Here is a 27,850-nt window from a genome sequence, read left to right on the forward strand (position 1 = left end):
TATAACTTTTGTTATACTAACTACGTGCATCTACCTTCTTGCTCCAAACACAGGATAACTTGTATCCCAAGGTTTCAGAACCCAGGGTGAGGGTCAGATACCGGGGTGCAGCGTCCTCCTAGATGCAGTTCTGGTCTAGGCTGGCAGCGAGCATGTGGGGAGGTTGTGCAGAGCGGGTGCAGGGCAGCCTGACAGCTGGAGCTGTGTGGAAGGCAGCCTGAGACAGAGTAGGAGGGACGGGTCTAGAAGGGCGGAGACACCTGCTGAGTCAGAAGAATTTAGAGAAAAAAAACCCAGCAGCGTGGAGTTGGAAAACTAAAAAGAGCCCCGGTAGGCGGGTTAAGAGGAATCACGTAACCGGAAGCGGGTGTATTGGGCGGGGCCAGAGGGAGCCGCTCCTAGGAACTAGGCTGAAGTGACAGGAAATTCCACCATTCCCTGTTTGACACCAGGAGCTCGTTGCTCCGGAACTGCGTGAGGAAGACCCGGCCGGGTATTCGGGACCAAAAAACTCCGGAGCTGCAGTGGCCGCGCGGGGCTGCCTGGGAAAGTCACCAGTCAGCAGCGCAGTGGCGGGAACCGCAGCCCGGCGGCCCTGGAACCTCCCAGGTCAGAGGAGCTGCGGGGCTGGGACACGGGAGGGGAGGGACCGGGGTGTGCGCGCCGAGGCTGCTCAGAAGGACACAGCTTCCAAAATTCTGTTGTGGACATCGTTCCGTTGTCGGTAAGGTTGAGATCCTTTGAACTGAGTTGATCGTGATTTTTTTTTTTATTTTTGGTTTTTTCGAGACAGGGTTTCTCTGTGTAGCTTTGCGCCTTTCCTGGAACTCACTTGGTAGCCCAGGCTGGCCTCGAACTCACAGAGATCCGCCTGCCTCTGCCTCCCGAGTGCTGGGATTAAAGGCGTGCGCCACCACCGCCTGGCGTATCGTGATTTTTTTTTCATTTATCTTACTGTTCCCAGAATTTTGTCATATAATAATTCATAAAATAAGCTAGTACAGCATTTGCATTGCCTGTTATTTGCAAACAGGGTTTTCTTTGCTATTGCGGCAGTTCCAAAGCTCCTGGAATTTCAATTCATCCATGCGTTGGTGTTTGTTTGTTTGTTTGTTTATTTATTTTGGTTTTTCGAGACAGGATTTTGCCGTGTAGTTTTGGTGCCTGTCCTGGATCTCGTTCTGTAGACCAGGCTGGCCTCTAACTCACAGAGATCCTCCTGGCTCTGCCTCGTGAGTGTTGGGATTAAAGGTGTGCACCAGCCCCGCCCATGCTTTGTAACTTCCATTTTACCGCTTGGTTATTCAATAGAATGCCTTTCGCCTTGAGGAATAGGCATTCCCTCAGAACTTTGTAGATTGTAATCACATGAGGAACCAGTGCAGATTTGATAGAATCAGAAAACATACTTTATCAGCGCTCCCAGTTGTGGCTGAAAACACTTAACATTTACTAGGCAAAGTTTTCACTGCCCATTAATTTTTCGAGATATATGCAGTCTAGGATGTGGATACAGCATTCAGAAATGTGTCTTCATATGCTGTGTTCTCATGTTACATCGTAGGTCCAGACAAGTGCAGTATGCATGCTGTGAGAGTATGTCAGGCCACAATATTTTATAGACAGCAAACTCATGAAACACAATTTTAGAAATCAACTTTTGAATAATTATGATCACTCACCTGTATCAGAAAACTTTTTTTTGGTTGAAGAAAAGTGCTCTGCCCATGCATACGTGGTCTAACTGTTGTATTTTATTTCAGAGTTTGTTGACATTCAGTGTTGTGACTCTGGACTTCTTATAAGAGGAATGGAAATGCCTAGATATTGCTCACAGAGCTTTTTGCAGAGATCTCCTGTTGGAGAACTGCAGCAGTCTGGATTCTGAGGGTGAGAATAGTTTTGAGTCTCCCTTGCTCCTCCTGAGGGTTCCTGGGAGAACTACTCTGCATGTGTGTGAGCTGTCTGTGAATGAGTCTCACATTTCAGCAAAGTGGACTCCTCAGAGAAAGAGACATGCTGGTGTGTGTGTGTGTGTGTGTGTGTGTGTGTGTGTGTGTGTGTGTGTGTGTGTGTGTGTGTGTGTGTGAGAGAGAGAGAGAGAGAGAGAGAGAGAGAGAGATGTTTTCTCTTCATGTTTATCCTTTGGCAGGTGTTAAACATCTTTTATTTTTGTTCCATGAAATGTTCCAGGTGCTTTCTGAAGAATCTTTTTCTCCTATGCAGGTCTCACACTGCTCAGCCAGATCTGCTCACCTGTGAATCAGAAAAACAAGCCGTGGACAGTGGAGAGAGAGGAGACCGTAGCCAAGGATCCAGGTGTGTAAGAGGGACCGAGGAAGGAGTAGGGAAGGGCTCAAGTGACAGCAGAAACAGGGCATGAAATTGGTTTCACCAGACTCTATTTAATTCAAAATGATTCTAGAGAATTCCACTGAGCATAATTGCAGAATATTCCTATTGTAGGTATTAGAAGACTCTATTTAAGAATTAATACTCAGAGGCAACTATAATTTAGTTTGGTTTTTCATGTCATTGATGCTGTTCCTCTTCTGTTTACATCACTGATCATGTCTTCTTATCAATATTAAATGTTTTTATTACTGTAATTCTAATATAATGTTTAGTTAGAACAACTGATGCCTTTGGGGTTTTTTCTGCTCTTAGAATTTGGAGCATTTTGGCCGGTGGTGGTGGCCACGCCTTTAATCCCGGCACTCAGGGCAGCAGATGCAGGCAGATCTCTGTGAGTTTTAGGCCAGCCTGGTCTACAAAGTGAGTTCCAGGATGGCCTTGGTGGTTACACAGAAACCTTGTCTCAAAAAACCAAAAATATATACATGGAATATTGTAGTTCCTTCAGATTTTCCATTTTTTATTGTTATTTTCTTCAATTCCTAAAGTAATACTGGCAGGATTTTGATAAGATTTGTTTAATATCTGAGCAGAGTATTAATTACATTGTCTTCCCATTGATCTCCCCTGTCTTCTGTCTTCATGTCAACTCAAATTGTTTTGCATTGCTCTAATATATTTTGAAATCACCTCTGGGTTTGCTCTTTATCTGAAAAAATTTTCAATTCTTTGTGGTTTCTCATTTTCAAATTTCAAGATTTCTCTATTTATATTTAAGAAATGCTTGTAGGATTTTGATATTTAGAATCTTACACGCATCCTTTTATATTTCTTCACTTGTTTGAATGAGAACATGCTATCAGTGAGTCGGTATTAAAATGTATTATATGAATTCTATTATTGTATACTTAAAATACTGTTAAATATTAAATAATATGTTTATATATTAAATATGTGTCAATTATATGTTAAACACATATTACTTAATATATACTAAATAAATATATATATTTTATTCAGCATTCATTATGTAGTCTCATGCATTCTGTCTACTGTTGATGTCAGCATTCTGTCTATTGTTGATGTCAGTTTTTGGAGAAGACACTTTTTAAAAAAAAATCTTATGTGTATTAGTGTTTTGCCATGGGAAGTTTCAGGTCCCTTGAAACTGGAGTTACAGACAGTTGTGAGCTGTCATGTGGGTGCTGGGACTTGAACCCAGGTCCTCTGGAAGAGCAGCCAGTGCTCTTAACTGCTGAGCCACCTCTCTAGCCCTAGAAGACACTTTTTAAACATTGGTCTTGACTTCTTTTTTTTTTTTCTTTTGGTTTTTGAAACATTTTCTCTGTGTAGTCCTGGCTGTTATGGAACTGTGTGTAGACCAGGCTTTCTTTGAACTCAGAGATCCACCTGCCCCAGCTTCTGAGTACTTAAAGTCTTGTGCCACCAGGCCATGCTGACTTGTTCTGACATGAGTTGCTTGAAGTTTGAGAAGACTGGGCATCTTCTGCTCTTGTGTGGATGATTCTCTGCAGGCCTGCTAGACATTATTGGTTTTCTGTGCTGTTCATGGTCATGTTTCTCAGTGGTGGACATTGAAGGTTCCCTGAATCACTGTCTGTTTGCTTCATGTACTTGGAAACTATTATGTGAAATGCATTCATATTCATGACATAGCCTTCTGGCAAATGGACCATTTGACTATTTCTTAATATTCTTTGTTTTGTGTGTTGATCGATTTGGCTTTTTCTCTTACCTACCACAATCATGACCAACCCTCTTCACAGCAAATCTTTAGAAAATACTTGTTTACACTTAGCGGTTTTTTTTTTGTTTGTTTGTTTGTTTGTTTTTGTTTTTTTTCGAGACAGGATTTCTCTGTGTAGCTTTGCGCCTTTCCTGGAACTCGCTTTGTAGACCAGGCTGGCCTCGAACTCACAGAGATCTGCCTGCCTCTGCCTCCCGAGTGCTGGGATTAAAGGCGTGCGCCACCACCGCCCCGGCCACACTTAGCGTTTTGTATCCTTACATTTGAAGTAAATACTTTTTGTTGAAAGTATATATTTTGATATTAGGGTATCCGTATTTTGAAGCTCTATTCTATTTTCATGTTCAGTTTGGGGACATTATCCTTATGCATTTCAAGTAGTCACTGAAGGAAAATATAAACATATACCATTTTATTAATTTTTTTGTCTATTTCTTATGTCTCTTTTCCTCTCTTTGTGTTCCTTTCTCTATTGTTAATATTCTGCAGCATATTCAATTCCTTAATAAACTTGATAAGCATCTTCTCTATGTTTTCTTTTTTGCTTGTTTGGTTGTTCAAGAAGCTGCACTACCCTTACTTGCCTGGTGGCTGCAGTGAGTTAGATTTTCACAGTGTCTCTGTGTTCTTCTGTGTTGTCTCCAGTGTTTATTATTGTTTAGGACCTTGAATGTGGACACTGACTAGGCAGAGCGGAGATTTCACTGTAACAGTAGATGAGCACTTTTTTTCTGTGTGATTAAATGTGTGGAGTATGGCCTGTGTACATTTTGTCTGTTTCAATTGCTTTTAAGCATGGTCTGTTTAGTTCATTTGCTTATTATTGATTACAATATCATTTTTTGGTTTTGTGGGGTTTTTTTTCTTTTTTAATTTTGATAAATTCTGTATATTTTTTGTGTCATACTATGAAAATTTTGCTCATAATTATATATATTCTGTAGACTTTTTTTTAAATCATATTTTTAGTTATTACCATTTCCATGCAAGGTTTTAATTGCATGCCATCTTACTTGTCTGTTCTGGCTTTTGGGTCTGTATAATTTGGAGTCCTATTTAGAAACTAGGTCCCTATGTCTATATATGGATGAATTCCCCCCTGTGTGACTCTCCAGGTTTCACAATTCATTGATTTGGTCTCAGTTTCATTCTTTTATATGTGGATATTTGTTTTTTCTGATGCCATTGACGAGGTTGTCTGTTCTGTAATGTATTTTTAGGTGTTTTGGTGAAATTCCGATGGTCACAGCTCCTTGGGCTGGTTCTGCGTCTGCTGCTCTCATAGCTCTGGGTGTCTTCTCTTCTGCCACTGCCATGGTGCCGTTGTTTGTGTGGCTCTGCACTGTCATCAGAAATCACGGGGTGGGGGGGGTAGGGGAGGTGGGGGGGTGAATCAAGCTCTGCTCTATGTGCCTGGGCTTGCTATGCACTCACACAGTCTTTGTGCTTCCATGTAAACTTGTCAGATTCTCTTTACTGTATCCTTGAAGTTTGTCATGGACAGAATCATTGTCATGGATTTTGAGTTATCATCTAAATCATTTAACACTGCAATTTTCACAATAATATGTTTTATATCATGTGCGTGCAAGGTTTTCCATCTTCCAATATCATCCTTAATTCCTTCAGTGAACTCAGGTGTACATTTTAGAGGTCTCTGTTTTGCTTGGTTAAGGTTTTTCCTCTTTTTTAAATTTACTATTTTTTTTTTTTCTGTTCCGTTTTAATTAAATAAAGAGAAACAGTAACAGTTCATATAAAGCCTTTCTAATTGGTTGGTTACGTGGATGATAAAAAGTTGTGCCTTCCAACTGGGCATTGATAGTGCTTCTTGAGTTCCTATTTGTATAAGTTTTATTTTTCATAATTAATGAATATTGATATTTAAAAATTACATCAGTTTTTCACTCACCATTTCACTCACATCACTCATAACCCTGTGTCCCATTCCTGGTTAGCCACATTTTCTTCCCATGCATCCCCCTCATATTTCATGTATGTTATTGGGCAAGTTTGGGCCAGATAGCAGGGCCATCATGTTTTCTTAATTCCGATTGCCATGTCATATGGCAAGATAATTACATAAGTAACCTCCCCATCCTCTGGCTCTTACAAACTGTTGCTTCCTCTTCTGTTATGTCCCTTCTAATATGGATGTTTGAATATTGATTTCCTGTTATAGGTTGTGCAGTAAGCCGTCAATTGTTCTCAGTATTTGAAGAGTAATGAGTCTCTGACATGACAGTTGTCCATTTTGAAATCGAAGTTTGTATGACCCAGGCTATGAGTGTGAACTAAGCTATTTAAAAGCAGTTTGAATATTTGTACATGGAGGGAAAAGTCAGTAGTGGATTCCTGCTTAGGGCCTGTGACATTTCTCTTTATTGGCTTATCCATGGTCCCCATGCCATCCATATATTTCCATCTGTGAAGCCCATCTCAGATCAAGCCAAAAAGCCTTCTGTTACCCGCCGAATTATCTTGCTCTATGACACTAATGGGCATGCCTTGCCTCTCAGATTGGGATTGTGGCACACAGGATCCAAACCAGGTATTGAGAACCCTGCCCCTGCTCCCACTTGCAGAGCATTTTCTCACACTGTGAACGCTACCATCAGGGAGTCCCAAGATATCTCTAGACACTGTGAGTGGTCTGCTGACTTCTTAGCATTTTCTTGTTGGTGTGTCATAAAAGCCAAGTAACGTATAAGGATTATATAGCTTATTGAGAGGGCTGTCAGATCTGAGCTTTCTTAGGGTACTTTAAATTGCAGAATTCTATTTCTTCTGTAGGAGGTTCACTTGATCTCTCACTGTCCTATATTGTCTCCTTTAAATTTTTCTCTGTCCTTCTTGAACTGTCTACGCACTGATGCTTTGGGTAGAGTTAGTATGGAGGGACTCAACACCCTTCTTTGTTCTGATTAGAGCAAAATGATTCCAGTTGTCCTTCCTTTGTAGTGTTATGTTTAGGTTTGTGTTTCATTTTGTCTTTATTATGCTGAGGTATGTTCCTTCTGCTCAGATTCTTCAGAGCTTTTTTTTTTTTTTTTTTAAAGATTTTATTTATTTATCATGTATACAATGAGTGTTCAGCCTGCCTGCCAGAAGAGGGCACCATATCTAATTGTAGATGGTTGTGAGCCACCATGTGGTTGCTGGGAATTGAACTTAGGACCTCTGGAAGAACAGCCAGTGCTCTTAACCTCTGAGCCATCTCTCCAGCCCCCCAGAGCTTTTATAGTGAGTAAATATGATATTCTACCACAGGCTTTTCATGGATCATGGATCTATTGACATGGTCATGTTTCTCCTCTTACTGACTCTATGTATTTGGTGTCTTACATTGGTAAGTTTATATGTGTTGATACTATCTTGCATTCTTGTCATTAAATCAACATATTTAATGTTTCAATGTTATTTAAAGACAATCTCTGTCTGTGTCTATTGTGGCAACTGGTCTGTGATTTTTCTTTCTATATATTTGTTTGGTTGTCAAGGTAAAGCCAACTTTGATGATTTTCTAGCTTTTTTTTCTTTGTGTTTTATGCAGTGTTTTCCTTGTGGTATTAGTATAAGGTTTGTCTATAAGAAAGGAGAATTTGCCGGGCGGTGGTGGCACACGCCTTTAATCCCAGCACTCGGGAGGCAGAGCCAGGCGGATCTCTGTGAGTTCGAGGCCAGCCTGGGCTACCAAGTGAGTCCCAGGAAAGGCACAAAGCTACACAGGGAAACCCTGTCTCGAAAAACCAAAAAAAAAAAAAAAAAAAAAAAAGAAAAAAAAAAAAAAAGAAAGGAGAATTCTGTGCTGAGTCTAGGCAGTCCTCAGACACTGTTAGAGGAAACTCTTCCTGCTTCTGTCTCAGCACTGCTTAATGCCAGTTCTAATTTTACCATGTAGAAGGGTGTACTGTTCATTTGTTTCTAGGAACCCATCTTTTTCTTCTTCAATTTCAATTTCTTTGTGAGTTTCCACAGCACTCCATAAGGTAACAGTGATGCCATTGGCATACACTACAATGCCCCTATTTCAATTATAATTCTATTACTTGGAGATTCACTCTTTTATTGTTTGAATTACATGAAAAATACGTCAGTACTTTTGTCAATTCACAGAAACAAGTCTGTTGCTTTGACTCATTTTATTATCTTTAAGTCTCTATTTCTTTAATTCCTATGCAACCTTTCTAATATCTTTCTACATAATATCTCAGATCTACTGTTCTTATGCTTGTAAGCTATTAATGACATAATTATGGACAAATGTCTTTTACAGCCAATGCCTATTGCTGCTAAACCTTAATGATTCTTTGTCACCTCATTTCTGTGTCACTGTCTTTCATCAGCTGGAACTCTTAAGAATGTGTCCTCAGTACTCCATGAGTTCTGTCTCACTGTTCATTAAGTCTTCACAGTAGCTAATTAAGGAACAATAAACCAGGCGCTAGACAGGTATAACTCAGCAGTTAAGGTCATTTGTTGCTCTTGCAGTTCCCAGGGTCACTTCCCCTAATGTGCCTGGCGACTTAACACCTTTCTGTAACTCGGGTTCCAGAGCAGCAGTTCTTAACCAGTGTGTCTCGACCCCCTTGGGGTCAGTAGGGTCACCTAACACCATTCTGCATATCAGATATTTACGTTACAATTGAAAACAGTAGCAAAATTACAGTTATGAAGTAGCAGTGGAAATAATTTTATGGTGGGGGGTCACCACAGCACAAGGAACTGTTTTAAAGGGAGAACCAGTGTTTGAGAGGATCCGTTGACCTCTTCTGTCCACTGCATGGACAACACCCATGCACATAAAATTAAAATCCATAAAGCTTAAGAATAAGAAACTAAACAAGCTGGAGGTATACATAAGGATTCAAGATAACAGGACAGGAAGGAACATGAGGTGTCACTGCTAGTGTGAGAGTCAGTGCAAAGCCTGGATATGTGATTTGAAATGGCCAAACTGAAGAAATAAAGTTAAGTCAGTGTGGTATGTATTCATTTTCATGGTTTTGAGAATTGTATTCATGTATATATCATATGTTTCATTAAATTCACCCCACCTCCCTCAGCTCCAATTATTCACTCTCATAATGTTCCTTCACATCTCCATATTTACTTTTTTTTTTAGTGGTGGTGTGGGGCGCTGTGTTTTTGAGACAGGGTTTCTCTGTGTAGCCATGGCTATCCTGCAACTCACTCTGTAGACTAGGATGGCCTACATAGTCACAAAGGTCCTTATGCCTCTGCCGCTTACTCAAGTGCTGGTATTAAAGGCACTCGCCACCACCCCCGGCCATATTCACGTATTTTTAAAATCTCCATGTCCACGTAATGATAGTTGTTTGTGCATAGCCACATCTTGAAGAACACTGACTCTGCCTCTTCCAGAGGCCAAGAATTGTCTAACATATCTCAGATAGTAGTGTGATGATTCCTTCCACAACCATGCTGGGATTTGAGCTGGGTTATTATTGTGCAGGTTTTGTTCATGAGGTACAGCTGCCATGGAATCAGGTGTGCAGTGAAATTCATGCGACAGACATGGAAACCAGGCCAGCTAGGCCTGTGCTATAATTTCATCACAACCCTGTGTGCCATGGTGACATGAACAAACAGTTGATATCACAGCAGCAGGGATCCATGGGATGGCCTGGGGAAAGTCACCGTCCAGCTGGGTAGTGCTAGGAACCACAGCAGGCATCCAGGCAGCCTGGGAATTTTTTAAGTCAGAGGAGCCAAAGTGCTGGGAAACATGCAGGGACAAGACCAAGGGTGTGATCAGTTTTCTGCTGCTGCTCGAGAACACGGAGTCTGATATTCTGCTATGGATAGATTAATCCTGTCAGTAAATTGTACATCATGTGAACTGGGCTTATACTGATACTGTGTCAGACATCTTATGATTCCCAGGATATTTACAGAAGGATGATCTGGTGGAAGATTTGCATTATCTATTGTCTGCAAACATGATCCTCAAAGAGGAGGGATTGTATGAGCGAGAATTGTTGAGACCATGATTGGAAAAAGCACAGGGACAAATAGCCAAACTAGTGGAAACACATGAACTATGAACCAATAGCTGAGGAGCCGCCAACTGGATCAGGCCCTCTGGATAAGTGAGACAGTCATTTAGCTTGAATTATTTAGGAGGCCCCCAGGCAGTGGGACCGGGACCTGTCCTTAGTGCATGAGCTGGCTGTTTGGAGCCTGAGGCCTATGCAGGGACACTTTGCTCAGCCTGGGTGAAGGGAGGAGGGGACTGGACCTACCTCGACTGAATCTAACCAGGCTGAGCTGAATCCCCAGAGGAGTCCTTACCTTGGAGGAGATGAGAATGGAGGATGGACTGGAGGGAGGGTGGGGGAAGGGCGGGAGGAGGGAGGACAGGGGAATCCGTGGCTGATATGTAAAATTAAATTATAAAATTAAAAAAAAATTAAAACAAATCAAAACAGAAAACATGATCCTCTTCGCCATTGTGGCAATTACAATGATCCTGGAATTTAAATTCATCCATTCTTTCTAATTCCCTTATTTTATCAGTTGCCTATTCAAGGGAGTTGCCCTTCCCCATGACCTCTAGGCATACCTAGAGAGCTGTTTAGATATTAGGTCATACAAGGAACCCCTGCAGATTTTATGTAACCAGGAAATACATTTTAGCAAGCTTTAAAGTTATGGTTGTAAAAATTAACATTTACTAAGTAAACTCTTTTATCAGTTTTCCTATGCTTAGTCCATAATACTACACTTTGGATTCTGGAAAAGTGCAGTATGTACGTATGCTGTGAGAGCACATCAGGCTACACTGTTTTTACACTTGTAAAATTCATCATAGGTTAGAACAAAGTTAGAAAGCCCCTTTTAAATGATTCTGATCACTCGACTGTATTAGAAAAATTGTCCCATGTCTCCTTGTTCCAAAAAAAAAAGCACTCTTCTCATGGACACATGGCCAAATTGGCTTGGTGGTGGTGTTTGGTTTTGGCTTTGTTTTGTTACATAAGTATTTCACTCTCGCCCTGTCTGACTCAGAACTCACTATGTAGACTAAGCCTGATTTTATACGGGCTCTGCCTGCCTCTGCCTTCTGAGTGCTGTGTTTAAGTAGTACAGATACCAAGCTGGATCAAACACACTTCTTTTGTGTTATAATTTCAGGATTTGTTGACAGTCAGTGCTGTGACTGTGGACTTCTTTCAAGAGGAGAAGCAGTACTTGCAACTTGCTCAGCTGGCTTTATCACAGATTAAATGTTGCAGAACTGCAACAGTATTTTTTCAGTGGCTGAGAATAGTTTTCTTTCAGTCTCTCTTGCTCCTCAGAATTCCTGGGAAATCTATGGTGGAAGTGTGTAAGCATTTTGTGAATGAGTCTCACATTTCACTATGTAAAGGGAAATCCTCAGAGGAGAAAAGAGCATTCCATGATCCTTTGTCTATTCCTCATGTTGTTCCTTTGGGAGATGTAAGTCTTCTTTTGTTTTTGTTGTTAGTTCAGAAAATGCAGTGTGGTGTATAATACTGTCATCCCAATCATATTGCAGCCTGCAGCAGTTAACAGTTATTTTCTTTCATGACTCTTAATATATTATTCTATGGGGACTGGAGAGATGGCTCAGCAGTTAAGAGCACTGGCTGCTCTTCCAGAGGACCTGAGTTCAATTTCCAGCAACCACATAGAGGCTCACACCATCTGTAATGGGATCTGGGATCTGATGCCCTGTTCTGGCATGCAGGCATACATACAGAGTACATTAAAAAAAGAAAAGAAAAGAAAAATATCATTCTATGATATCCTGGCTTCAGAACATGGATAAATATTTATAAGAATTGCATTTTCCAAGACTCTGTTTTTTGTTAAAGCGTAGGGGAAGACAATTAGAAAGTAGATGTCTACTGTCATAGCACTCAGATTTGAGAATGGCAGGATAGGTATGGGAGATGAGGCAGCCTTTGAGGGACTGTCCTAGGAAGGTCTTCGTCGACTGCTATGCTCTCTTTTCTACATTCTGAACACTGGCACAACCAGCTTGAGCTTTGTGTACTGTATATAGTTCATGTTCAGACAAGTGCTACTGACCGGTGGTGTCCGAGAACTCCGATATTCTCGCCCATCCCATTTACGTCCTGGGTCATGTCCTCAGGGCCCTTCGAATGGGAGTCATCGAAGTGCAAAACCACAGCTGTTGAGAAGCATGGGTCTGGGTGAGGAAATAGAATCTCCGGGTTGTTAAGTGGAAACCCCGAACAGGGAACTTCATGATGGAGATGTGTCAAGTCATTTGTTATTCATCCCACTCCTTTGTGACTTCTTTCCCCTTCTCTGTGAAATGGAACATGTACTCTTTCACAGTTGAAGCCATGGACAGAATTAAATCATGGGACACATTCTCCTTCAATATTTAGTGTTGGTGAATTTGAAACAGCATCTGTGACTAGAGCAAGACTTTTTTTTATGATCTTTCTGAGAAAGCTGACAATAGTACTCAGCGTGAATGTGACAGACAAGGGTCAGGAAGTCATGTACCAAGTAAAAATGGCCTGGTTTTTGTCTTCAAAATTCATGCACTGCTCTGCCCACTTTTCCTTACCATCCTGATGTCGGTCATAAATCCACTGTTCATGGAATGTTAAATTTTGTAAATTCACAACAGCATCATAGTCAACCCTGGCTCTCAGAATTCCATTGTACATATCTTACTCTTGTTGGCAAATTTTGATGACACCAACTAGCGCTTATCCTGATTCTTTTTCATTCATATTATTTTTGTTACTCTCTATATGAAGAATGTCCTGGTAGAGTTTCCTGTAGATGTAACCAACCATCTTATTAAATAAGAAACACAGAACCAATGCAAAGAAGAAAGCCAAGAGGTCAGAGCTAAGAGCTAAGACCTTACCCTTCCTCCTGTGGTGGTCCTACCTCTCCGAACCAGAGCTATTTCCTGTGTTAAAGTCTTTATATAGAGTTTCTGTTCTGCCTTCTCTATAGCTAGAGTTTTCCTGCCTTGCCCACAGTCAGGACAAATCTTTGTCACCCGCTAGTCCCACAGCCGCTCAGACCCAACCAAGTAAACACAGAGACTTATATTACTTACAAACTGTATGGCTGTGACAGTCTTCTTGCTAACTGTTCTTATATCTTAAATTAATCCATTTCCATAAATCTATACCTTGCCACGTGGCTCGTGGCTTACCGGTACTTTATATCTTCCTTATCCTGGCAGTGACTCATTCTGCCTTCCTGTTCTTTTATTTCTCCTCTCTGTTAGTCCCGCCTATACTTCCTGCCTAGCCATGGCCAATCAGGTTTTTATTTATTGACCAATCAGAGCAACACATTTGCCATACAGACCATCCCCCAGCACAGCCAAGTGCAGACCATCTCAGACACCTGCACTCAGGCCCGTGGTCCTAATCATCCTCTATGCGGACCTGCTGGGTAAAGCCATGAGGAACCCAAGAACGGACTCCCACAGGACATACAGAACATCCCACAGCACTTCTCATTGGTTGTAAACCCAACCACATGACCGCCTCATCACAGCCTGTCTGTATAGACCTCCAGGTCTTCTGTGGTTGGTATTGAGATTAAAGGCATGTGTATCCAATACTGGCGGTGTCCCTGAACATACAGAGACTTACCTGGCTCTGCCTACCAAGTGCTGGGATTACAGGCGTATGCCACCACTGCCCTGCTTTCCTATGGTTTGCTAATAGTTCTGACCCCCGGGCAACTTTATTTATTAACATACAAATAACATTTTAATACAAATAAAATATCACCATAGTTTCCAATATTTTTTTTGTTGTTGTTTGATTATGTCTATTTCAATGATCCTGAAATTTAGAATCATCCATGTTTTCGAATTCCTATGTTTTTCCACATTGATTTTGAACAGAATGACCTTTGCACTTTGAGCCCCCCAGATAGTTTGCACCATTACCCTCTTATTATCCTTTGTTCCATCTGTGGTTTTCCACATTTCCTTCACATTTTATCCCCCTCTTTTTTCATGTATGTTTTGGGGGAGGTTTTGCATAGGTAGCCAGGCTGTCACGTGTTCATAACTCCAACTGCCATGTGATATGACAGTACTAGTTTCCTTAAGTCACAGCCCATAGTCCACATTTCACTGTCGTCCCACCACCTGTAATGGTTCCTGAGATTTGTATATGGTAATATGGAGTTTTCCGTCTCATGATATACATTCAGCAGTCTCTGAAATAACTATTTCCTGTTGCAAACAAAACTACTGGGTCCAATCTGAAAGCAGCACCAGGCTGTGGTGTGAGCAGAACCACTTAAAGACAGTTCCAGTATTTCTACACGTAGCAAAATGGGTAGATTCCTTGCTAGGGCCTGTACCTTTACATTCATTGGCATTTGGCCAGTTTCCATAGTAGTTTGTGTATTTCCATTGTGAAATTGGCCTCAGATTGAACCAGAAAGCCTTCTGTTACCCACAAAATAGTCTAGGCAGTATTATACTGATGGGCAACTGCCTGGCAAGTTGGTGTTACAGGACACAGGGTCAGTGTCTGGGTATAGCCATTGATGATTCTTCTCTCTCAGTAGACTGTAGAGCACTTTTAGCAGTTTGAATGCTACACCAAGTTTCCAAGACATTTTTAGACACTGTGAGTGTTTGTGTCTTTTTACTGTAGTAAGTCTATGCATTGACTCCCTGTATTCTTCCTTTAGTCTCTATGTCATTAATTTCTACAATAGGCTTCCAGTGCTCCAAAACCTCTATACATATCAGTAAGATGTGATGTGGAAAGAGACATATTTCTTCTACTGATGGTTCATAATAGCCCAACAAGACTCAGCATCTGCATCAGGAAACTTGGATTAAGGGCTTCATGTTAATTGTAATGTAAGTCACAGCCAACAATCTCTTCCATGTGGTTCATATGCATTGAGCAACAAATTACATTGAGTGCTGTGGTTTGCAGTTGAACCTGCGGTCCCTGAAGCTCATGCATATTCTTCTCTGAGGAGAGTTGGCTGCATGTAGTATTGCTCACTGGAAGTTCTTTTTCTTGCTGCATTTTACCATCATCACTACATTGCTGTCCAATTTCATGTTACTGCTGTGAATTCCACTTGTGTTCCCATGAAGCTACCTTTAGGGAGGACACATCCTGTTTCTGTTTCTGTTCAGGTCCTTCCCCTTTTGTTAGTTAAAAATATGAATTCTCCATTCATGTATCCTTTGCTTTCTGCTGGATAGGATTAGTGAAACTGTTGAACTCTTTTTGTACCCTTGGTCAAAATTAAGAATTTCTCACCTCTTCCTTCATATTGTAGATTTTAGAGTTACAAGCTTATTTTCATTTTATTTATTGTCTTAACTTTGTTGATGATAGCATGAATATTCTGAATTCATTTGGTGGTCATTCTTCTGGCTTAGCTCTTTTGAATTCTTAGTGTGTTTGATAAATATCTGTGATTGATTCTGAGAGATTTTGATGTTTTATTTACATAGATTCTTTTTCAACTGTTGTTCAAATTTGGTCATAAGAAACTTGCAGCTGCCTGTTTTCAACGTGAGGGAAAGAGTAGAGCAGTTCCCCCAAATCATGACTGATAAGCATAGGATCGGTCCATTCTTTCACCAGGTATTGTCAGGTGGAATGATGGTAGGTAGTATTTAATGGCATCTGCTCTCACATTGTCTCTATAAAATACTAGAGGAATGTGTAGGTAAGAAACCATCCAAATGTCCATTCACTGTCAAAAGAACTATTTATGATTCTATAAATAAAACTCAATATAATACATATAAAGAGCTATACATATAATGGTGCCATGATCATTAAAACGTTGTTTAGTAATACTATTGTGACATTCAGAATGAGTTTTTATTTTTTGTTATTTGAACCAACTTAACACATAATACATAAGCCAAGAGAATAGACTAGTGCCACAAAAATCTTACATTTGTGTAAAAGTACAAAGTTGATCACCGGAGTGGAAATCTATAGCTGTGAAAAACTGAGGGATCTCATTGTTGGCATAGTACTGATTGTGAACATGAGAACTGCCTGGAAGATTATTAAGGCATGTCTGGTAAGGTGTTTCCACAGTTGGTAGGATTTTGAAAGTTCTGACATAATCAATGATTAATCCCAAGAGCATGCCATGAAATGATTCACCTTATCCCTGTGCAGTCCTGTAAAGTCTTTTCTCCTTGGCAGCCATCAGGTGGTTTCTGCCCTGCCTCCTCCTTGATAATTGTGCTTTGGAATTGCCTAGAACATTTAGCACACAGACATTCCATTTAAAGACATGTGTGAGTTAAATTGTAATATTCTACCTATTAGTGTATTCACATGGGTTACAAATAATCAGTATTTTCACACAAAGTTTTGCATACAACTTAGGCAGAACACAAGCCCACAGTGAGAGGAGGAATAAGTTGGACTGTTACACTTTACCTCAGTGAACAGTGTACAGTCTGCTGAGACAATGATGAGAATGTTGTAACTAGATCTGATGACAAGTTTATTACATTGAGAAAAAACATGAAATTTGGCAGTTAGACTGAGCCATTACATGATGTTTCTGTTTGCCAAAACAATATGATACACATGGTAAATAAAGGTACTGTATCTATCAGGAAGAATTAAATGAAATGTGATCAAAGAGTCAGATATTGTTCTAGATATTTCCTGCCATGTAGAAATGCTGACAGCAATGTGAGTGATAGAATATTTTAGAGTCCCTCAGGACTTTTTCTTAGGAAGTGACTTATCTGGAAGTGACCATGTCTTTATATTGGAGGTGATTTTCTGTATTTATCTGTAGAACCAACAATTTTTCCCTGCCCTGGATCAGTATGGAAGCCGTCCTTTTCCTGAGTTGTGAACCTATGGTGCTGAAAATAAAAATTGCGCTCTTGTCTCATTGCATATGAAGAACACGGTGCTGACTTGTTCATTCATAATGCTCTGCCACCTCAAGGCTGTATTATGGTTTGGGGGCTCATCCTCAAGTAAACTTCATTCCTGAATGGTGACTATTGTCACCTGCTTTTTGTGATGCAACAAAAGTCAATCCTCTAATACCTGTTATTTTCTCTTCCTAATTCCATTTAGAGCTCTTCTCATCCAAAGGTCCTCTGTGTGTGTTGGCATGAAGCAGCTTTTCTGTGTAGTGCATATATTAACCACTTGTGTGAAGGAAATCAGCTGGGTTTATTTTACTTTCTTAGTTACCATTCATTCTTCATGAACTTTTCTGACCTCGGCATTGTACTCCATGAAATTCCTTTGTCATTTTTCCTGGTTGGTTTCTGTGCTCCTGAAAGCACTTTCAGACACTGTTTGCTTATTTCTGAATTATTAAGCATTTAATCTTGCTTTCCTCTAGTACCTTCAGCATTTCAAGTTTTCTAGGAAGGTCTTTGAAATAGTTTGTGTTCATTTTTGTGTAAGATGAGAGATAGGGATCTAGTATCGCTCTTCTTCAAATGGGCAGTCCTTTTCCCAAGCACTGAATGTTCAAAGGGTCTTTCGTTTTTCTGGGTTTGACCTATTTGGCTTACATTACCTCTCTGCTGCAGGTTTATTTCTAGGTTCTCTGTTCTGCTTAAAGTTCTATATGTTTCTTAATGTGCAGGATGCTTCTGAATTATATTTGGTCAGGTCCTGTGATAGTCCCAGGAATAATCTTTCTTAGGATAGTTTTGATATTTTTTCATTTTCCAGTTCAATGTGACTGTTTCCATTTTTATTTTAGTGGAAGATAGCAATATTTTTCTGATGTGAATTGCACAGATTTTACCCATTGCTGTTAATTTAACCATTTATACCAGGTTGTTTGTCACAGTACGTGGAAATCCATTTCTTTGTGTACTAATAATTTTCATTTATTTCTGAGTGCCTTAAAAATTTCCTCATAAGAGCAAATTCATTATTACTTAGCATTATTTCTAGATCTTTTTGATACAACCTGATTGGTTTAATTTTCTAATTTACTTCACAAATTGTCATTATTGATATAGAGAGGAAGTAGTTACCTTGTGTGGTAGTTTTGTGTTTTTCAATAGTACTTAAAGCATTTATTAAGTCTAAGATTTTCCCATGGTATCTGTGTGGCATTTTGTGTATGACTTCATCATCATTGAAATGGGGTTTGAATTCCTGTTTTCCTATCTGTTTCTCTTTTTTATCCTTTGTCTTAATCAGATTTCACTAGCCCACTCTTATGTCTCTTGATTCAATAAGTCTGGAGAGCACAAGCATCTTCCTCTCCTCACAGTTTTCATTTTTTTTCTGTGCATAATATTGTTGGCCTATGTGTGACACATGTTCCTTTACTGTGGCGAGTCCTGTTCCATTTCTTCCTAGTTCCATTAGGAGTTCATCAAAAAATCTTATAGAACTTTGTCTTTATTTCTTCTGAGATTTTCATATCACAGGGCCTTCTTGATTATGTGTTTTGTTTGTTTTAATATCCTGGGTGGTTGATTACTGGTCATATTTTCTCCCTTGAGATTGAAATAGTGTTTTGCTGTGTTTGTGTTTTGGACATGGTTGCTACTCCTCAGCTCTTCTCTATCTATTCTTTATGTAAAATATCTTATTTCCTGTGTTCTCCTTGATAGTTTCTCTCTGAGTTTTCTATGTATGTTTTTCCTCAGTGCTGCTTGAGTGCATGAGCTGTGTTATTTCATAACTTTTTTCAAGTAAACTTCCTTCTCCATGAATTTTAAGAGCCCCTGTTTCTGGGTGCAATGATAATGTTAATAGTTATTTTCTTTCACCACTCAAAATATATCTTTCCATGCTCCCCTGTCTGTAGAAATGTTGAGAAGGCCTTTAGTATCATTTTGCGTTTTCGTGTTCTTATGTGTTTTGGCATTGTCCGTAACATTGTGTTAATATTAGCTTTGTATTTTTCATACCTTGATGTGAAATATCAAGAAGAGTTCTGGTGTTTATTGCTGAGACAGAAACTCAGAGAAGACCAATAGGAAGAATGGATGACTCTCCTATAAATGCAGCCCAGGTCAGTGTCATGTCCACATTTCTTTGAAAATTGTTATTATTGAAACCATGTGAGCATTTATTTCTTTTCCTCTGCTTATGTCATCTGTCTTAGGATTTCTATTGCTTTGAGGAGACACCATGACCACAGCATCTCTTATAAAGGGAAACATTTAATTGGGCCTGGTTTACAGGTTGGGAAGTTTAGACCTTTATTATCAGGGCAGGAAGCATGGCTTTGTACAGGCAGATGTGGTACTAGAGAAGGAGCCAAGAGTTCATCTGGATCAGCAGGCAGCAGGAAGAAAAAGACAGGACCTGGCTTGAGCTTCTGAAAATGTCGTAGCCTACCCCTAGTGATACACTCCATTTAATAAGGCCATACCTGCTCCAACAGAGCCACACCTCCTAATTGTTTTAGTCCCTGTTGACCAAGCATTCAAACTTAGGAGCCTATGGGGCCATTCCTATTCAAATCACTAAATCAAATCTTCTAAAGTATTTATTTTCTAGTGTTCTTTCTTTCATTTTCTTTTCTGATTGTCAGAATTAAGTCCTTAAATCTTTCAGCTCTAGCACAGCCTTGTCCCATTGAAGCCTTCCTCGGTTATTTCTATGAGGACATATATTTTTCAGGGGGTTAATCAATCAAAGAATTATGTTGATGACCATTTCCTATAGAGAATGTACTTGTGTCCTTAAATATTAGAGAGGAAGGAAGATTTCACGTGCAGCATAGATTGCATGCCAGATTTGGTCAGTTTTCCAAAGCCAGGTTTATGATAGTGACCATCACAGGAAACTTTGGCTGACATGACTGAGCAATTTATGGAAATGTAGAATTAGAAGAGATGTACTGTCTTGAATCCTAGTACTAAATATTTCAGCACCCTAGGAAGCACAGATAGTGGAAGGAATATGTGGCTTGCTCTTGCTGTAAAAATGGATGTTTTTGTGAAGAGATGCAAATTTCAATATACTGAATTCTCTTTTGCATTTGATATCGCACAGTGATGATGGGTGTATTGACACCTGAAATCTTTTTGTCTCAGGAGAGATGATCCTGCTCACATCATTCTCTAGATAAAAAGTGCTCAGTGCAAAGTTCTCAATAGACAGAGCAGTATTTTATCTTGTTTTGTTTTATTTTTCAGACAACTTGTAAGCACTATTGTCTCTGCCTCTATATTGCATCATGTTGAACATTGACTTGGTGCTGTATATAAGCCATCAATTTTCAAGCATAAATAAATGTCTCTTCTAATGACGTTACCCTCTTCTTTCCTTTTGGAGGAAGAAGGCTCTCTGACCCTATTTTTTTCTTTCCCTGATGCTATAGATTACATATGTAGAGACTTTGAAGAATTGTTGCAAAGGACAGGTTTCCTTTTCATTGTTTAAAAATATTTTAATTTAAGTATGAGAAAGTTCATCTACATGTTTTTCTGTGCACTGCATGCCTACATGATTCCTGTAAAGCTCCAACCCTTGGCACTAGAGTTAGATACTATATTGAGCTGACCTATGTGTAGAGAAAATGAAGCTCAGTTTCTCTGCAAGGACAGCAAATGTCCTTTACTTCTGAGCCATCTTTCCAGTCCCCAGGTTTACATTTGTGGTGCACATTCAATATAGAACCAATATATAACCTCATGTCTTCTATTTTTGGAAAAATGAAGGGGAAATCATAAATAATTCTTATCTATGCAAAACAAAGTCCTGTTAGACAATTCAACTCAAATACTGAAGAAAAGAATAGAGTTGAAATTTGAAGATTGGAATTTTCAAGTGAGCAAATCTCATGAGCAGCAATATATTCAAAACTAATAGGGAGTTTGAATAATTCTCATATACTTAATACCTTCATTTCAGACATAAAATCTTTGTATTTCACTGAATGCATTGTCATATACAATGTTTATTTGTAAATACTTTTCTCATCCCATATGGAATAGTGAAACCCCATATGGAATTTCTGAAATTGTTCTTCATAAGTATTGGTTGTGTCTACTTTTAGAAAAATTTAGATACGATTTTTCTTTTTAGTTCATGCCTATAAATATTTTCATAAAAAACTTTACAGAATAGTTGATTCTGTGGCTTATTTAGAATGTTGGATGTATGCACTGATGTTATACTCTACTATTTAAAGAAAAATTTCTGACTTTTAATTTATCCATAAATTCTTTATTTCATATTCTACCTCTTTGTTCTAGAAATTGTACAAGAAAGTGTGCAGCCTAGAAAGGCTCAGGATCTGAACTGAATGTTAAAATAGAGTCATATGAGGCTCGGCTGCAAAGAGGATTGCTATAGCATCCATATTTGAGCAAAGTTGAGAGTTGTAGAATTCAGAAGCAAATTTTTGAGATTTGCTCATCCTAAATTTTCCTTTTGAGATATGACTCTGTGATCCTCTTTGATTTCAAGATAGACTTTATAAAGGTACACTTCTGCATCTAGACCTTAAGTATGTATCTTATGTTCCTTATAAATTTGCTGATTGTAATACTATTATGTCATCTTGTTTTTACAGAGATATGAAAAACAATATAGAGTGACTATTCTAGAAAGTATCTTTTATTAAAATTAACTTTCAGTTTTATCTTATGTGTGTGGGTATATTTGACTGAATATATGTGTGAGTGCTACCTGTGTCCCCTGCCTATAGAAGAGACCATTTAGAAGAGACCATTGGATCCCATGGAACTGGAATGGTGCCATCTGGGTGCTGGGAGCCAAACTATGGTCCTCTGGAAGAACAGCTAGTTCTCTTAACTGCTGAGCCATCTCTGTAGCACATTTTGAAAACTTGTGTTTGAAACTAATATTCATACCTTACCTGTATCACAAAAGTATCTCTAATTTTTTAGGGAAGCATTTTGTCCAGTAGCTCACAGTAAATGTATAATTTTCCATTACAGAGTCGGTTGACATTCCGGGATGTAGCTGTGGACTTCTCCCATGAAGAGTGGGAATGTCTGGACTCTGCTCAGAGAGCTTTGTACATGGATGTGATGTTGGAGAATTACAGCAATCTAGTCTTTTTAGGTAAGAATGCTCTTGTAGAATTCCTTAGTTATCATTTGTATTTACATACTTGTATGTAAGAAAACTTCCTAGACTATCTAGAGACTTCCAGAAATAAGGGAAAGGCTGGTTATCAACATAATCTTTTCATGGTGCTTTCTTTATATTTTCTGTGCTCTCTGGAAGAGTAACCAATGATATATACTGCCTGATCTCTTTAGCCCTCTTACTTGTTTTTACTGAAAACCTCAAAGCTCAAAGAAAAGTGAATATTTAGGGAAAGGACATACATTGCAGTAAAGTAACTGCAATGTTTTGATTTTACTATAGAATTAAACTATTCTCCTGTTTCTGATTTTTAAAAAAATGAGTTTTCTTTGGTTTTCATTTTCAGTGTATTTGGTCACAAGTTTCCCCTCAATGTTCTCCTCCCATCTCCTCCATCTTCCCCTTTGCCCCAGATTCACTCCCTCTATTTTCTTTCAGACAGGAGCAGGCCTCTTAGCTATCTCAACTGAACATAGCATAACAAAATTCAATAAAATTATACACAGCAGAGCAGTGATAGCGCTTCGCTTTAATCCCAGCACTCAGGAGGCAGAGGCCTGCAGATCTCTGAGCTCAAGGCCAGCCTGGTCTACAGAGCGAGTTCCAGGACAGCCAAGGCTACACAGAGAAACCCTGTCTTGAAAACAACAAAACAAAACAAAAACAAACAAACAAAGCGAAGCAAACACAAAACCAAGGACTAGACACAATCTCTCACATTAAGACTGGATGAGGCAACACAGTAGGAGGAAAAGGTTTCAAAAGCAGTCAAAAGAGTTAGAGATGTCCTCACTCTCACTGTTAATTGTCCCACAGAAACCTAGCAACCATAACATATATATATCCAGAGGACCTAGGGCAGACCAATGCAGTCTCCATGATTGCCACTTCAGTCTCTGTGAGCCCCTATGAGTCTTACCTAGCTGATGTCTGTGGGCTGTGTTCTCCTGGCATCCTTGACCTCTCTGGCTCCCACACTTCTTCCACTTATTCCTTGGAGTTCGCTGAGCTCCAAGGGGACAGACCTGATGTAGATCTCCAATTTGAACTCTGCCTAATGTTTGGCTATGGATTCTGCATCTGCTCCCATTAGATGCTGCTGGTAGCCTCTCTGATGATGATTAGACCAGACACTGATGTATGAGTATCTATGAATATCATTAGGAGTCATTTTATTGATTTTTTTCTATCATATTTTTCAAGGCTATCTAGCCTCAGGTTTCTGGTCATCCAGGCAATTTAGGGCATGGGCTTCTTTTCATGATGTTGGCCTCAAATTAGACCAGTCATTGGTTGGCCACTCCTACAAATTCTGTACCTCCATTGCCCCAGCACATCTGGCAGGTGGGATAGATTGTAGGTGGAAGGTTGTATGCCTCAGTTGGTATCCCAGTCCCACCATTGTAAGCCTTACCTGGTTACAGAGGATAGCTAGTTCAGGCTCTGAATCCTCTGTTTCTAGTTCTTCCTGAGGTTACCCTCATAGAATTCTGGGAGTTTCTACTGTATTAAGTTTACACACACACACACCACACCAGTGCCCTCCAATTCCAGTTGTCTCTTCCCATATTCTCTCCCTCCATTCTTGCCCCTCAACCTGATATCTCCTGTTCCCATCCCCGCTCCATTCCACTCACAATATTCATTCTATTTCCCCCTTCCAAGGAAATCCATTAGAGCCCTCAAAAGGAGAGGTTTTTCATTAAAGAAAGAGTTTTTGATGGTGAGCATGTTGTTGTTTTTGTTTATTTACTTATTGTTTGAGATAGTCTCTATATTTAGTCTTGATATGGTTTTAATCATAGCATTGGGGAGGATGAAGCAAGAGGTGAGTTTCATTCCAGCCTGGGTTACAAAGTAAGTTCCTAACCAAAGAAGGCAACATGATATGACTGTGTCTCAGATGCATACACAAGAAAATATGGGATCTTCCTTCATATGACCCTTCAAAGAGCTCCTTTCTCGGAGTTCATTTTTGTTCAATCACTTATTTGACCTTCTACAAGATTTAGATGAGAAGGAAATTTGTTTGAGTGGAGGTTCTGAGCTTCCATATAATGATAGTTAAGTGCAAAAGGCATCTGCTCAAAGCTCTATTCCTAAGAATTGTTTGTTCACCTTTTTTAAGAAAAATTCAGCTATTGAATCTGTTATCCATGAATTAATCCCTATAATCCTTAATTGTGCTAATTTTCCAGACAACCATCACATGTATGTTGAATATAAGAATGACCTTCACCATGACTCAAAGCATATTGTCCATGATTATGTGAATATCCAAGAAAAGGCTTTTAAATGTAATGATCTTTGCAAAGTTATACATGAATTTTTTACATGTACACCTTATGACACAAGTGATACTGTAGAAAACAGCAAGAAGTATAAGTTTGGAGACCAAATAGATGCCTCTGTTGAATTATTAAACTCAACCAGACAAAGAAGTGGGAACACGGGAGAAGAACCTTCCAAATATAAGGACTGTGTAAACTGTTTAAATTTGTGTTCCATCATTAGCCGAAATCTACAAATCCACACTGGAAAGGAAGAACACAAAAATGCAGAGAATGATAAATCTTTTGACTCTAGACAAAAACTCACACTGGAAGGACTCCACAATGGAAAGAAACCACAGCAATGCCAGAAATGTAGAAAATGCTTCAAGACGTACTCAGTCCTCAGTAGACATAAAGGATCTCATACAGAGGAGAAACCTTATAACTGTACAGAATGTAGTAATATCTTTCTGCTTCTATCACAACTGAAAGTACATAACAACATCCATTATGGAGAAAACCCCTACAAATGTACTGAAAGCAGTAAGTGCTTTTATGATTCATCAGAATTTAAAAGACATTACAGAATCCACCCTGGAGAGAAAATTTACAAATTTACTGATTATGGCAAGTCCTTCATTTGCTGCTCAGATCTTGGAAAACATCAGAAACTTCATAGAGGAGAGAAGTCTCATGAATGTAAGCAATGTAGTGACTTCTACATTTTGTCACACCTTGAATACCATGATAGTAGCCATAATGGAGAGAAACTTGATGGATTTAATGAATGTGACAAATCCCTTTCCATTGCTTTAGGTGTTAAAACAAATCAGAGGATTCACACAGAAGAGAAACCTTACAAATGCATTGAATGTGGTAAATCTTTTTTTCAGAAAGCCAAACTTAAAACACATCAAAGAATTCATACAGGGGAGAAACCTTACAAGTGTGGGGAATGTGGCAAATGCTTTACCCAGCAGACACATCTAAAAACCCATCAGAAACTTCATACTGGGGAGAAGAATTACAAATGTAATGAATGTGACAAGTCTTTTTTCCAGAAAAACCATCTTAGGAGACATCAGACAATTCATACTGGAGAGAGGCCTTATAAATGCACTGAATGTGAGAAATCCTTTGCCCGTAGTTCATATCTTAGATTGCATCAGAAATTTCATACAGGTGTGAAACCATACAAATGCAGTGAATGTGGGAAAGGCTTTACTAGTAGTTCATCTCTTCGATTGCATCAGAACATTCACACAGGTGAGAAGCCTTATAAATGTAGTGAATGTGAGAAATCTTTTACCAGTAGTTCATACCTTAAATTGCATCAGAACATTCATAAGGGTGAGAGACCTTACAAATGTAATGAATGTGGCAAAGGGTTTATCCAAAAACAACAGCTGAGGAGACATCAGACAATTCATACAGGAGAGAGGCCTTATAAATGTAGTGACTGTGAGAAATCCTTTTCAGTTGGTTCAGATCTTAGAAGCCATCAGAAAATTCATACAGAAGAAAATCCTTACAAATGTAGTGAATGTAAGAAATCCTTTAGCAGTAGTTCATCTCTTCGATTACATCGGAAATTTCATACTGGTGAGAGACCTTACAAATGTAATGAATGTGGCAAAGATTTTGTTCAAAAACAACAGCTTTTGAGACATCAGACAATTCATACAGGAGAGAAGCCTTACAAATGTAGTGAATGTGAGAAATCCTTTTCACTTGGCTCAGATCTTAGAAGCCATCAGAAAATTCATGCAGAAGAGAGTCCTTATAAATGCAGTGAATGCCAGAAATCCTTTAGCAGTAGTTCATCTCTTCGATTGCATAAGAGAATTCATACTGGTGAGAAACCTTACAAATGCAGTGAATGTGACAAATCATTTATCCAGAAACACCAACTTAGAAGACATCAGACAATGCATACAGGAAAGAGGCCTTTTAAATGTAGTGATTGTGAGAAATCCTTTACCAGTAGTTCATCTCTTCAATTGCATCAGAACATTCATACAGGTGAGAGACCTTACAAATGTAATGAATGTGGCAAAGGGTTTATCCAGAAACAACAGCTGAGGAGACATCTGACAGTTCATACAGGAGAGAGGCCTTATAAATGTAGTGAGTGTGAGAAATCCTTTTCAGTTGGTTCAGATCTTAGAAGCCATCAGAAAATCCATGCAGAAGAGAATCCTTATAAATGCAGTGAATGTAAGAAATCCTTTACCAGTTGTTCATCTCTTCAATTGCATCAGAGAACCCATACAGGTGAGAAACCTTATAAATGCAATGAATGTGAGAAATCCTTTACCAGTGGGTCATATCTTAGAATACATCAGAAATTTCATACAGGAGAGAAACCTTACAAATGTAGTGAATGTCAGAAATCCTTTACCACTGGCTCATATCTTAGACTGCATCAGAAAATTCATAGAGGTGAGAAACCTTACAAATGTAGTGAATGTGATATATCCTTTATCAAGAAACAACATCTTAAGATACATCAGAAAGTTCATACTTGGGAGAAACCTTATGAATGCAGTGAATGTGGTAAATGCTTTAACCTGAAAGTCAAACTTAGAGAACACCAGCAAATTCATAAAGGAAAGAAACCTACAAATGTAATGAATGTGGCAAATGCTTTATATAGAAATGCCAACTTCGAACCCATTAGTGAATTTATACAGGAGAGAAACCTTACAAATGCAGTGAATGTGACCAATCTTTTACCAGTAGGTCATATGTTAGAGTGCATCAGATAATTCATACATTACAAATGTAGTGAATGTGAGAAATCCTTCACCAGTGGCTCATACCTTAGATTTCATCAGAAATTTCATACTAGAGAAAAACGTTACAAATGTTGTTAATGTGAGGAATCCTTTACCATTGACTCATATCTTAGGCTGCATCAGAAAATTCATAGAGGTGAGAAACCTTACAAATATATTACAAGTGGCAAAGACTTTACCTGCCTCTCATGTACTAAGAAAACATCAAAAAATACATTCTGTGGAGAAAGTTTCCATGGTAAAGACATATCCAAGCTGTGTCTTTAGGGACCACTAAAGGCTCCACACTAGAAAATCATTTTGAACATGAAAAACTTGTGAAACCTTTTAAGTGATGTTTATGTCTTAGAAAATATCAAAAGTTCATACTGAGGAAAATTCTAAAAATGTGGCAATCTTCAAAAATTTTCTGTAAAACATACTATTTCAACTGCCAATATTTTATAATGAATACAAAATGGAGAAACCTTATGAATATGCTCTTGTGTAGTCAGTTCCTGGAGACTAAAAGATTCCATCCTAAAAGGAAACTGATTAAGATAAGAAATAACCATGCAATAGCTTCAAGAAGTACCTGAATCT

General features: G+C 39.0%; 1 protein-coding gene across 5 annotated transcripts; it reads left to right on the forward strand.

Annotated features, from left to right (window-relative positions):
* Nucleotides 1-386: 386 nt before the first annotated feature.
* LOC114688536 (zinc finger protein 271-like) lies at nucleotides 387-27,579 on the forward strand. Of its 5 annotated transcripts, none has more exons than XM_037202499.1 (6): nucleotides 387-724; nucleotides 1,764-1,890; nucleotides 2,227-2,319; nucleotides 19,057-19,141; nucleotides 22,044-22,170; nucleotides 24,396-27,579. In XM_037202499.1, exons 4-6 carry the CDS (start codon nucleotides 19,112-19,114, stop codon nucleotides 27,236-27,238), a joined length of 3,000 nt encoding a protein of 999 aa, XP_037058394.1. In that variant the 5' UTR covers nucleotides 387-724; nucleotides 1,764-1,890; nucleotides 2,227-2,319; nucleotides 19,057-19,111; the 3' UTR covers nucleotides 27,239-27,579. The 5 variants fall into 5 exon arrangements, with proteins under 5 accessions (XP_037058394.1, XP_037058391.1, XP_037058399.1 ...); XM_037202496.1 differs by having other exon boundaries at nucleotides 387-609; XM_037202504.1 differs by lacking the exon at nucleotides 1,764-1,890.
* Nucleotides 27,580-27,850: the final 271 nt, after the last annotated feature.

The sequence above is a fragment of the Peromyscus leucopus genome, chromosome 1, assembly GCF_004664715.2.
Source record: "Peromyscus leucopus breed LL Stock chromosome 1, UCI_PerLeu_2.1, whole genome shotgun sequence".
Lineage (NCBI taxonomy): Eukaryota > Metazoa > Chordata > Mammalia > Rodentia > Cricetidae > Peromyscus > Peromyscus leucopus.